We start from the raw sequence: 14,003 nt of genomic DNA, 5'->3' as shown, positions 1-14,003 counted from the left end.
TGCAAAATCGCAGGTGAACATTTGCGCTGCCGAAGGTCTGCGCAACACTCACCAAAGAATTCTGGGGTACAATGTAGGGCCCTTTGTCAGAAAGTTGGGTCTCCATTTGAGGTCATGGGTCTTGCATCAGGACAATGACCAAAGCATCCAGAAATGGTTTAAGATGAAGACCTGGAGAGTACTGACCTGGCTAGCAATGAGTCCAGATCTAAATCCCATAGAGCAGTGGTTCTCAACCTCCAGTCCTCGAGTACCTCCAACAGACCATGTTTGCAGGTTTTCCTTTATCTTGCACAGGTGCTTAAAATCAGAGTCAATGGCTTGCTATTTTGGACCGCTTTTTTATCTAAGAGAAATTTTCTAAACATGGCCTATTGGGGGTACTTGAGGACAGAGGTTGTGAACCACTGATATAGAGCACCTGTCAAGAGATCTCAAAACATATACATTGGGAAAAGGAACCCTTCCAGTTTGAGAGACCTGGAGCAGTTGGCGAAAGAAGAGTGGTCCAAAATTCCAGTAGAGCAGTGTAAGAAACTCATCGATGGTTACAGGAAGCGATTGATTTCATTTATTTTTTAAAAGGGGTGTGCTACCAAATATTAACCGCTTACCGACCGGCTCACGCCGATATACATCAGCAGAATGCCACGTACAGGCATATCAACATACCTGTACGTCGCCTTTAAGATGCCGCAAGCTCAGCGAGTGTGATCGTGGGTCCCAGGGACCTATCCCCACGGAGAGGAAGAACGGGGAAACGCTAATGTAAACAAGCATTTCCCCATTCTTCCTAGTGACAGGAGTAAGGGTCCCAACATCGAACCTTGGGGTACACCACCACCACCTTAGACAATTCAGAATAAGAATCATTAATCACTACTCTCTGAATTCTCTCTTTTAGACCGTTTTCTATCCCATTATAAACTGAGGGCCAGATTCTCGTCCAGCGGTGTATCTTTGCGGCGGTGTAACGTATCCGATTTACGTTACGCCTCCACAACTTAGACGGGCAAGTGCTGTATTCTCAAAGCACTTGCTACGTAAGTTGTGGTGGCGTAGCGTAAATTGGCCAGCGTAAGCCCGCCTAATTCAAATTTGGAACAGGGTGGTGTGTTTTATGTAAATGTTCTGTGACCCAGCATGCGCCGTCCGTGGAAATCTCCCAGTGTGCATTGCTCCTAATACGCCGCAAGGACGTATTGGTTGACGTGAACGTAAATTACGTCCAGCCCCATTCACGGACGAGTTACGCAAACGGCGTAAAATTTTCAAATTTCGTCACGGGAACGACGGCCATACTCAACATTGGTACGCCGCACTTATGCCACCATATAGCAGGGGTAACTGTTCGCCACCATATAGCAGGGGTAACTATTCACCGGCAAAAACGTAACGTAAACGGCGTAACTTTACTGCGTCGACCGGGCGTACGTTCGTGAATTCGCGTATCTAGCCGATTTACATATTTTGCCGCGTAAATCTGCGTACACGCCCCTAGCGGCCAGCGTAAATATGCCGTTCCGATCTGACGGCGTAAGAGACTTATGCCTGTCGGATCTAATAGATATCTATGCGTAACTGATTCTAAGAATCAGGCGCATAGATACGACAGCACAACGCAGAGATACGACGGCGTATCTGGAGATACGCCTTCGTATCTCCACTGAGAATCTGGCCCTGAGTTTTCCAAGCCTTTAGACTTTACCTTACACATGAGCCGTGTGTGGGAAACTGTGTCAAATGCTTTTGCAAAATCCAAGTATACCACAGCCACCCCTCTGTCCAAGGTTTTACTTACCACCTCATAAAAATAAATCAGATTTGTCTGATAGCTGCTTTCTCTCATGAATCCATGCTGTCTGTTGCTTAACCACTTAAGGACCCCTTCACGCCGATATATGTCGGCAGAATGGCACGGCTGGGCACAATCACGTACCTCTTTAAGCCCAGCCGCGGGGTCGCGAGCACAGCTCGCGACCCGGTCCTAAGCTCTGTGACTACGCCCGCGGGACCTGCGGACCCTATGACCGCCGGTGTCCCGCGATCGGTCATCAGAGCTGAAGAACGGGGAGAGCTGTGTGTAAACACACCTTTCCTGTTCTTCACTGTGGCAGTGTCATTGATCGTCTGTTCCCTGATATAGGGAAAGACGATCAATGACGTCACACGTCCAGTCCCGTCCCCCTACAGTTAGAAACACATATGAGGTCACGCATAACCCCTACAGTGCCCCCTAGTGGTTAACTCCTAAACTGCAATTGTCATTTATACAGTAAATAGTGCATTTTTATAGCACTTTTTGCTGTGAAAATTACAATGGTCCCAAAAAAGTGTAAAAATTGTCCAATGTGTCCGCCATAATGTTGCAGTCACGAAAAAAATCGCCGCCATTAGTAGTAAAAAATAATTATTAATAAAAATGCCATAAAACTATCCCCTATTTTGTAAACGCTATAAATTTTGCGCAAACCAATTGATAAACGCTTATTGCGATTTTTTTTACCAAAAATATGTAGAAAAGAATACGTATCGGCCTAAACTGAGGGAAAAAAAGTTTTTTTATATATTTTTGGGGGATATTTATTATAGCAAAAAGTTAAAAATATTGCATTTTTTTGAAAATTTACGCTCTATTTTTGTTTATAGCGCAAAAAATAATAACCGCAGATGTGATCAAATACCACCAAAAGAAAGCTCTGTGGGAAAAAAAAGAAACCAATTTTGTTTGGGAACCACGTCGCACGACCGCGCAATTGTCAGTTAAAGCGACGCAGTGCCAAATGACTATAGAAGTTAAACTAACAGGTCTATAGTTAATTGGTAAATACTTTGATCCCTTTTTTTATATAGGCACCACACTGGCCTTGCGCCAATCCAATAGTACTATCCCAATCATTAATGAGTCCCTAAAAATTAGAAACCATGGCTTTGAAATGACAGAGCTCATATGTCTATATGTCTTTGACCTGATATGCCAAAAATGGGGTCTTCTGAATGTGGCCTCCAGATATAACAACCACTGGTTTTGCCAGAACCAGGGATCTTCTAGCTCTAGCTTCAGATGCCTTGATAATCGCCTTGTCTCAGTTCAGGCTAATTTAAGCTTCCCCTATGTGAAGCCTACCTCATCTGCTCAAGAAAATAGAACAAAAGAGGAAAACTGTGATTCTAATTGCACCACACTGTCCCAGAAAAACCTGGTACACAGGCATACTTGGGCTCCTTGCAAATAGACCTTGGCCTCTTCCCAACAGGCCAGATCTGCTATCTCAAGGCCCTCTATTCCATCCTGCTTTCCAGTCTCCGGTTTTAACAGCATGGCTAAATGCTGTTAAACACCAGGCACTTCAGTCCCAGAGATTATTCTGCATCTTGCATTCTGGCCTTCCTACAATCAAGTCTTGATTACAAATTGGCCTTAAGTACTCTTAAAGGTCGGGTCTCTGCCTTGGCTATTCTTTTTCAGAGGCCTCCAGCTTTGCTTTCTCTCATGTAAAAAAATAATATCAAGGTGTATTTTGTATTAAGCCCCCGCACCCTGTGCTTCCTTTGGATCTCAACTTGGTTCTCTCTACCCCGCAGAAACCACGCTTTGCACCTATTTGGGATACACCCTTGTGGATCTCTCATGCAAAGTACTCTTTTTAACTATCGCATCTGTCAGATGTGTTTCTAAACTAGTAGCCCTTACCTGTAAAGAGCCTTTCCTCATTCTTCACAATGATAATGTTGTCTTATTCCCATGGCCATCTTTTCTTCCAAAAGTGGTCTCAGCATTCTATACTATGTGATCCTAAGGAAATCTCCTAGTGTGTCAAAGTATTGTCCTCTGCTTTCCCTCACATCATGCACTCTCACAGCAGTATCCTCTGCCCCACTTTACATCACCCCCCAAAGTAGTGTCTTCTGCTCCAATTCACATCATCATTCCCTTTAGTAATGAACTTTGCCCTCCGACAGTAGTGTCCTTCCCCCCATCCCCTTCACATAACCCCCCTAACTGTAGTATCCTCTGCTCCCCCCCTTCTCACCATAGCAATGTCCTCTGCCCCCTTTACATAACTCACCCCCACAGTACTATACTCTGCCCCACTTCACTACCCACAGTGGTGTCCGCTGCACCCATTCACATCATCTTTCCCCACAGTAATGAACTTTGCCCTCCCACAGTAGTAGTAGTAGTAGCAGCAATAGCAGAGTAGCGCTAGGGAGGTAGCACAGCACTGAATGGAGGGCTGGAGCTCTGGGCATCCTAGCAACCAGCAACCTACTGGTTAACTTGAAAGGTTAACTCCAGCAGCTCCCGCCCCCCATCCAGTACTGTGCTGCTTCCTCTCTGCTCTGAGGATAAGAGTGGCGGAGGCTGATGGAAAGGACCAGCAAAGCAGGGACATGTTCACATTCTGCCTGCGGTTGATGTTTAGATCACGATCAACGGGTTACCAACCCCCAAATTAGAGTATACCTCGTGGCTACTGCGCCAATCAGACGAATGGATTGCTTCTCTGTCCTGTTCTTTAGACCTCGCAAGGGACACCTTGCTTCAAAATCCAACATTGCATGTTGGATATGAAATCTGATTGCAAGAGCTTACATTCTCTAAGAGAAATCTCCTCCTGCACTTCTACCCACCCCTTCCATGGTGGGTGTTTCAAGGGAATTTTGGAACCAAGCCTTGGTAGGCCAGTTGTGTAAGGCCCTCATCTGGTCTTCTGTTCATTTTTTTTTTAACGTTTACATTTTTTGCTGATGCAGCTTTTGACCACAAGGTACTCAGAGACTATCTGAGATTGGGCCTGTTGACACAGTTCTGTTTGCCTCATTGTTGCCCACCCTTCATATTCATAGCTTAAGAACATCATGGGGCATGTTCTGTAAAGCTTTGCCAGTGTCCAATCACCTGAAAGTGCATGCCTACAACCATGGTGTATGAATATTATCTCTAGGTCCTGTACTATATTCCAAGATATGGAATTTACAGGTAAGTCAAAATTTCTTATTTTACTTCCTTATTTCTTTTAGCTGATGGCCCAATTGGAAGAGGAGTGCCAAGCTGAATTCCGACAGTTACCCCAAGAAGTTCGGCGATATCTGCAAGAAGAGGGAGGCAACTGGGGTGGGGGGAGTTCAGGTCCGCCATCTTCTACACAGAGCACCCCATCTTCTATTACACGTGGCTGGGGATCAGAGCTTGGAGATGGGGATAATTTACAGACCCCAGAGGACTCAAGTGATGAAGCTACTCGACTTTGACCCCCCAAAATCTAAAACTTTATTCATATATATATATACCGAAGGCCACCTTTTTAAAACAAGACTACAGAGTTCATATATACTTTATATTTTTATCTTTAAAATGTACAAAGGCACTTCGCATAATCTGGAGACCAAATTAAGAGTCAAAGGACCTCACCAAACAGGAAACTGGGCATCCACAGGACAGTTATGTGAGAAATGAAAATGTCACGTATACATCATCCATGTCAAAGACTGGAGTACTCACAGGGAATGGTCTCCTTACAGGCTGAATCTACTGTATAGTTGCTGATCTTTTATGGTGTAGATGATGTGTGCCTGCCCCTGAATGACACTGCTTGTGCAACACAATGTATATGTGACACTGTGTGAGTGTGTGTTGTAAGTTGTGTGTGAAAGTGGAGTGTGTGCGCGCCTGTAGCTGTTTTACCCATTATATGTATTTTTTACGCACATTTTATTGCTCCAATAAAATGGTGAGAAACCAGACTTTATACTGTGCATCTACATTTATTGGTGGATAAGCTCATTTCTAAGTTCTTTTCTTTTTTTTGTTCTTTTTACTGTCACAGATGTAATATAAAGAAGTAGTAAGACTTGATTTGCAAGAATCAGATCTCAATTAGGACTCCATTATATATGCACATTGAAGTCACCTTGAATGTCCAAGCATGAGGAGGCATGTGAACTGAATGCTGATTGGCAAAATGATCGGATGGTATCCATGGCAATAAGGCAAATGTGCTTCTTCACACCGCATAGCACAACAAACTAACCACAGTTGATGCAAACATTACTTTTATATGTGGTGCCATTTTATTGCTGTCTGTGACTCAGTTTGGGAGATTTTTACTCTCTTCCTGTTCCTGTGACAGGAAAGCAAAAACTGAGGTTGTCGCTGGGACAAGACTACACAGACCGTAATCACAATCGGAGACTGCAAAGATTCCTAATCACTTCCTACCCTAAATCTTCCCAATGGGGACACAGGCCAAGAAAAAAAAAACGATTTTGGCAGAAGTTGGTCGTATCTATACATCACTGGACCTCCTGTAAACTGATTAAATCTTGTATGAATTAGACAAATGTTCTGGTATTTTTTTCTGCTCTTAGCGTAAATGGATCCTAACTGTACTATGCCCATTTAACCCACTGTAATATCCTTTTATTACGTGTTTATTTACGTGTTTAATGTTTTTTTTAACCCCTTCACGCTGACCATACGCAAATATGCAGCCCTACTGGACTGGACTTTTTTTTTGTGGGGCCACTTATTTGCGTAACTCCTTTTGTGCCACATGGCACCGAGAGGCCAGGGCCCCGTTCTAATGACTGGATTGCGGGTCACCTGATTGCTGTGATGGCCTCTGATCAGTCACTGTGAAGCTCACCCTCCTGTTTTCTGTCTCTGTGAATGGACGAGAAAGATACATTGCATCACTCTCTGTCCTTGCAGAGATGGAAGAAAAAAAAGAAATAATAATAATAAAAAACCTAGATCATGGTTTGATCTAGGTCAGTGCCAGGGTTAGTGTTTGGGTCAGGGTCAGTGTTTTTTTTTTTATTTTTTTTTTTTTTTACTTTTTTTTATATATAAATTAGTATCAGTGTTTTGGGTAGGATCACAAAAAAGCAAAATGTGCACTATTGTTTCTGGGCTGTATTACGGGTACAAACAACAACCAAGGAAGGGAACAAGATATAGGTACTTCAATAAAAATTGAAGAATGGAATAAATTGGCTCGAAATGCTTCTAAATCGATTATAAACACATCCTTGATAGAAGCAAATTATAAAGTTCTATTAATTTGGTACTTTGTTCCGACGCGTGTAGCTTCCGTTGTCCAGGGTGCATCCCCTAAATGCTTTAGGGGATGTAATACTGAAGGAACCATGTACCATATTTGGTGGACTTGCAAGAAAGTGAGGAAGTTCTGGATACGAACCTATAATTTCATATATTCTCTAACCACGGTAAATCTCGTCAAATCGCCAATAGATGCACTCTTGGGTCGCCAGGTGAAGGGCGCATCAAAACCAGTGAAGAGATTTATTACATTTATATTTATTGCTGCTAGAATTACTATTGCTAAATCCTGGAAATCCCCTATTATTCCATGTTGCCTATTGAAGACCAAGCTGTCTTGGATAATGGTCAATGAACGTTTGTCTGCTCTCAAAGATGATAAAATTGATTGGTTTAATGCAGCCTGGGAACCCTGGATTAATTATCTGACACCCAATTAATATTTTTTTATTTTGTTCTAGAAGCTCTTCTTCTAGATTGGAGTACACCCTTTCCCTCCCCCCCCCCCCCCAAGAGATATCCATTACTATCTACCACCAAATGAAAGCCAAATGTGTCCTGAAAACAAGGTATAATAAACCTGGATGCACAAAATAGTTGTGATGATATGTATGGTTTTACCTAAAACATGGCAAAATTGGGCTTAGGCATTTAGATTTGTTTTACTCTTGGGCACAAAAGGGTTAAATAAACTTAAAAGATTTTTTCGACCACTAGTGGTAGAGAAAAAAACACTGCGCTAACATATAAATTATTGTGAAACACGTGAAATGCGAGTAGCTGCCAGTACTAAATACCTAAAACCAAAGTAAAAAGACAAAAAATACGAAAAAAAGTACAGCGCTAAAAATATATGTGATCACCAAAAAATTATTAAAAAATTTAGTGAACAAAATAAATGAATAGTGAAAAAAGAACAATAGTTCAAATAAAGTCCAAAGAAATATATTGAATAGTGATGTTGAAAGTAGAAATCCTCCACCATATAGGACACCCGGTGTGTAAAGATGTAGTCTCCTTACCAGATGATAAGACCGGTATTGCAGCGGTCTTTATAGGGCCCAGGGATATTTAAAAGTCCTCCCAATAGACTAATTCGGATGCTGGGATAGGTCTCATAAGTGAATGCCTCCAATTATAATCACTTCAAGCTCCCATGTAATAAAAGACAATAAAGGGCCACATAGTGTAAATCCGTAAACTATGCAGGGATTAATGAAATGAGAAAGGCGCACTTACAATGAGTAGAGCACAAATACAGCGTGTAGACTGAATGATTTTTAGAGTGGTGTCTCCTCTGTGTTTTCCTCCGTCTGCTCACACTCTGTTACCGTGTATCTCCGGGTAGTGCGTGATGACGTCACAAGCTAGGCCACGCCAGCATCCGAATTAGTCTATTGGGAGGACTTTTAAATATCCCTGGGCCCTATAAAGACCGCTGCAATACCGGTCTTATCATCTGGTAAGGAGACTACATCTTTACACACCGGGTGTCCTATATGGTGGAGGATTTCTACTTTCAACATCACTATTCAATATATTTCTTTGGACTTTATTTGAACTATTATTCTTTTTTCACTATTCATTTATTTTTTCACTAAATTTTTTAATAATTTTTTGGTGATCACATATATTTTTAGAGCTGTACTTTTTTCGTATTAAATAAACTTAAACCAGTAATTTGTCCATCCAGGGCCAAGCAGCATATTTGTTAAATAAAAATAAAAGCATATATTGCTGCCATCCTCGGAGAACAGGCACCTAAGCTTTGCCGATTGGCGAGTATTCTTTTTCTGCAGGCCCCTCTTACCATTTGTCCATCATTTATTTATGTGTTACATTACTTTTTTTGGTCATTCATTTCCAGATATATCACACATGCATCCACCCCTGAAGAGTGAGTCGCATCTTGTGAAACGCATCAGGTATGCTAGATGTCATGTATTTCAAATGCAATGCAATCTTTTAACCATGTGCAATATTGTATTGGCTTTGCCTTTTGTTTATGTTACTCTTTAACCACTTGCTTACTGGACACATATACCCCCTTCCTGCCCAGAAGAAATTTCAGCTTTCGCCACTGCGTCGCTTTAACTGACAATTGCGCGGTCGTGCGACGTGGCTCCCAAACAAAATTGCCATCCTTTTTTCCCCACAAATAGAGCTTTCTTTTGGTGGTATTTGATCATCTCTGCGTTTTTTTTTTTTTTTTTTGCGCTATAAACAAAAAAATAGCTAAAATTTTGAAAATGACACAATATTTTTTACTTTTTGCTATAATAAATATCCCAATTTTTTTCTCGTTTTAGGTCGATACGTATTCTTTTGCACATATTTTTGGTTAATAAAAAATCGCAATAAAAATATATTGATTGTTTTGCACAAAAGTTATAGCGCCTACAAAAAAGGGAACAGAATTATGATTTTTTTTATTATTATCTTTTTTTTACTAGTAATCTGTGATTTTTATTGGGACTGCGACATTATGGAGGACACATAGGACACTTTTGACACATTTTTGGGACCATTCACATTTATACAGCGATCAGTGCTATAAATATGCACTGATTACTGTATAAATGTCACTGGCGGGGAAGGGGTTAACACTAGAGGGCAAGGAAGGGGTTAAATGTGTTCCCTAGGAGTGATTCTTACTGTAGGGGAGGGGGACTGACTGGGGGAGGTGACCGATCTGTGTCCCTATGTACAAGGGACACAGCATCGGTCTCCTCTCCCTGACAGGATGTGATCTGTGTGTTTACTTGGCTGTGTAACGGGCGATCGCGGGTACCTGGCAGACATTGCGGCCCCCAGGCACGCGCAACGGCACCTCAGTGACGCGGCGCGTGCCCCCCAGTGGCTGGAGGAGCCGAGGACGTCAAGAGACGTCCTCCCGGCATTGTAGAGCCACCTTGTGGCCGTCAAAGTGCAATGGCCAGGATGGGAAGTGGTTAATGTGTGATTATTTTTGCAATAAATATTTTATTGTATTTGTCAATTTTATCAGCCAATTGTGCACAGCTCATACAAAGCATACCTCCCAACTTTTCAACTTCAGAATGAGGGACAAATGAGCATACCCCCCAAACGAAGTTGTTGAGGGGGGGGGGGGTCCGCGGATCAAAGTTGTTGAGCGGGGGGGGTTCGCGGATCAGAGTTGTTGAGCGGGGGGGGTTCCGTGGATCAGAGTTGTTGAGCGGGGGGGGTTCCGCTGATCAAAGTTGTTTATCGGGGGGGGGTCCACGGATCAGAGTTGTTGAGGGGGGGGGGGCCGCGACAAAGTCCCGAGGACAATATTCATGTTTCTATTTTCAGCAGCATATTTGTTTACCCCTATCCCCAGTGGCATATACTTGTCTTTCCCTTGCTCTCCAATCACTACGTTCAGCATCAGGAGCCGAAGATAAAAGTGGAGTGAGGAGTTAAATTCAACACAGACCCCAGACAACACAAGTATAAAAAAAACTGATACAATACAATAAGTAATAGTTTTAGAAACTTAAAGCATTCACCTTCTACAATATTTGGCATGTGCCCTTAAGCAGTCTTGCTCTTGCTATTGTACAGTGTTTTTAAAGGACTTAGGACTAAGAAAAAATAAATAAAACATGTAATGGCTTTAAAAGGAGAAGCTTGTGAAATGTTACCATTAATGCTTTGACCTATGTTACTTGTGATGGAAAATCCAGTCTTTTCTTTACTTCTGTGACTGCTCAGTCCCCTACATCATGTTCTAGGCGCCATTTACAGTATGTATAGCAGGAGAAGCTCCAGTTGAATCACAACACTGCTTTTTGGAGGAGGCTCTATGTTGAACAAAAATAAATGTATAATTTAATGTACCACTGTCTCTATCATAGCCACGTGGAAGGATTCTTTTAACCACTTGAGACCCGCGCTATTGACAAAAGACGTCAACAGCGCGGCTCTCAGGTGCCAACTGGACATCTTTGGACGTCATTTGAAAGCATTACCCGCGCGCGCCACTGGGGGGCGCGCAGCGGGTAAACACTGTCCCGGCGCATAGCTGGGAAGCCGATGCGTGTACCTGGCGGCCGCGATGTCCGCCGGGTACACGCGATCATCTGTAAGACAGCAGGGACGTGGAGCTCTGTGTGTAAACATGCTGTCAGAGGAGAGGAGACCGATCTGTGTCTCTTGTACATAGAGACACAGCATCGGTCACCTCCCCCAGTCACCCCCCTCCCCCCACACAGTTAGAACACACCTAGGATACACATTTAACCCCTTCCTCACCCCCTAGTGTTAACCCCTTCACTGCCAGTCACATTTATACAGTAATTAGTGCATTTTTAAAGCACTGTTCGCTGTATAAATGTGAATGGCGCCAAATTTGTGTCAAAAGTGTCCGATACGTCCGTCGCAATATCGCAGTCCCAATAAAAATCGCAGATCGCCGCCATTACTAGTAAAAAAAAAATAATAAAAAAAAAATCATAATTCTGTCCCCTATTTGTAGACGCTATAACTTTTGCGCAAACCAGTCGCTTATTGCGTTTTTTTTTTTTTTTTACAAAAATACGTAGAAAAATACGTATCGGCCTTAACTGAGAAAAAAAATATTAAAAAAAAAAAAAAAAAATGGGATATTTGTTATAGCAACAAGTAAAAAAAATATATATTTTTTTAAAAAAATAGCGCAAAAAATAAAAACCGCAGAGGTGATCAAATACCACCAAAAGAAAGCTCTATTTGTGGGGAAAAAAGGACGTCAATTTTGTTTGGGAGCCACGTCGCACGACCGCGCAATTGTCAGTTAAAGCGACGCAGTGCCGTAAGCTGAAATTTCGCCTGGGCACGAAGGGGGTTTATGTGCCCAGTAAGCAAGTGGTTAAAGTATTGTGGTTTTGATGTACCATGGTTTTCATTATTTGATGGTTTTAAAATAAAACTGTATTGAAGGTGAAGAGAGCACTTAGGTGGTCTAAAGCAAAATGTATTTTGCACAGTGACTCATCTTCTACAATGTTTGCACATAAGCTCATATTCAACCCTTCACCCCATCCATGCTTACAAACTTCACAACAGATTGGGTCAAATACATTGTTGCCAACCCCCAAAGTGAAATTTACCAAATTTCTCCATTTACATAAAGGTCAGGTTAATATAACCCAGACAGTTAAGAGTCCCCCCTAACATCAGAGCCTGCAGGATTTCCCCTGACCGTGAAAGGGAACTCCGTAAAGCGAAACGCTGCAGATCATGATGTATGGGGGGGGCGCTCTGGTGACCAGAGACCACCTTATATCAGAGTGCACAGCAGTCCCCTTTTATATCAGGGCCTGCAGCATTCCCCCTTATATCAGGGTCCCCAGAGTTCCCTTTGCACTGAAAGGGAACTGTTACATCAGTGCCCCCTTGCCTTACTGTATTCACTTCCCCCTTACATCAGTGAGCCCCTCCTAGTCTGGCCTGGTGGCGCTGTCACTGATCTCCTCTCAGGTGCACCATGTAGGGCTCAGTCAGATGGTCCTCTCCAGGCTCCAGCTTGGCAGCTTTAGTTTCATCCTATATTTTCCTCTCCACTGTCCACAAACGTCTGACCTCTCTTGTGACCCCCGTCCCATTGGCACTCTTGCTCTTGACTCCTCTGCAGGCTCCCCCTCAGAGACTGCAGATATGATACAAGAGATTGAGGATGCACCGATAATGGTGCCATTACTGAGTATTTTCACGGGTGATCGTGGAAATGCTCCCGATACCGAAACAATACTTTGTGGTGGGATTTCCATTCATACAAAATGAATGTGCGCAAATTGCACCACAAAGATTCGCATGCGATTTGAACAGGAATGCAGTGCAGTTCCTGTCTGAATCACGTGCGATTTCCCCCACCGCTCCTGTGTGTGTGAACGTTGTAAAGAAAGCGAAGTGTCATGAAGTGCAGCAATAGGAAGTTTATAAAAATTGTAGCTGACATCACTTCTGCCTTATACCCACAGGAGTCCCGGAACTTCTCCTCCAGCCCTGTGAGCACCTTAAGTGGTTTGCCTTCATCGACAGGATGGGAATACTGCAGATATGGATTGGACTAGATATTTACTTTCTGAGTTGTTATAACATTTTAATAAACTGCCTATTGCTGCACTACATTGCCCTTTGCTTTCTTTACTGGGTTCACACACACGGGGGCCAGTGGGGGGAAATCCCATATGATTTACTGCATTCCTGTTCAAATCGCATGCAATTCTTTGCAGTGCGATTTGCGCCCATTCACTTTGTATGGACGCAAATTGCACTGCAAAGTATTGGTACTCAATATTGGCGAGTACATGATTAAACAGACATAATACAAGATATGGTCAAAGACTGTGCAGACATGATACAAGAGTTGGTCTTATGGTAATGACAAGCAAGCTCTCACCTGGCTAACACGGTAACATCACATTGCTGCAGCAGCCGTCAAAACATTAAACCCACAGACGATTCTGCTATACACTTACTACAAGCAGGAGAAGCCGAAATGTCCGCTTTAAGCTCCCTGCATTGCATTCTGGGAGGTGTAGTCTCTGCAGAGCGCAGGCACAGCGGGCCAAGTTCAGTATGGGAGAGCTAAGCCCCAGAATGGTTGCTGTATGTTCTCTGTGTGAGTGTGTGTTACAGCTGACTGGAACCTCCATGACGTTACCGTGCACCTGTTCCCTGCCCAAGCTCACCTTCAAAACTGCGCATGCAGTGGTGGTTTGGTAGCTTTATCTCCTGTGGGCGCCGATCATCAGCTGGATGTATTGGGCTGGAACAGAAAGAGGGTAGCGGCGTGCTGACGTCATCACTACATACAGTGTCCCGGAGTGAACGGGCTGTGTTAGCCGACCAGCTACATATTTTCACATGCAAATTTTTATCTACTTATTGTAAGTGCAATTTAAAATATTTTTTACATTAAATTGTTTTACTGGATTACGCTATGTCAGCC

At 42.9% G+C, this 14,003-nt stretch overlaps 1 protein-coding gene across 4 annotated transcripts in view; it reads left to right on the top strand.

The window, feature by feature from the left end:
• PLCB3 (phospholipase C beta 3) overlaps positions 1 to 13,174 on the top strand; it is a 268,516-nt gene extending 255,342 nt beyond the window's left edge. For 2 of the 4 annotated variants that reach the window (XM_040329020.1, XM_040329021.1), the window contains exon 33: positions 5,026 to 5,760. In XM_040329020.1, the coding sequence (XP_040184954.1) occupies positions 5,026 to 5,256 (231 nt within the window). In that variant the 3' untranslated portion in view covers positions 5,257 to 5,760. Of the gene's footprint in view, positions 1 to 5,025; positions 5,761 to 5,831; positions 6,346 to 8,933; positions 8,992 to 13,029 lie in introns of those variants that run through there. The other 2 variants (XM_040329022.1, XM_040329023.1) reach the window with 2 other exon arrangements.
• The last annotated feature ends 829 nt before the right edge of the window (positions 13,175 to 14,003 follow it).

Source organism: Rana temporaria, chromosome 11, assembly GCF_905171775.1.
Source record: "Rana temporaria chromosome 11, aRanTem1.1, whole genome shotgun sequence".
NCBI lineage: Eukaryota > Metazoa > Chordata > Amphibia > Anura > Ranidae > Rana > Rana temporaria.
Note: the sequence above shows the minus strand (reverse complement) of the source record. Positions and strands in the feature narration are given on the sequence as shown.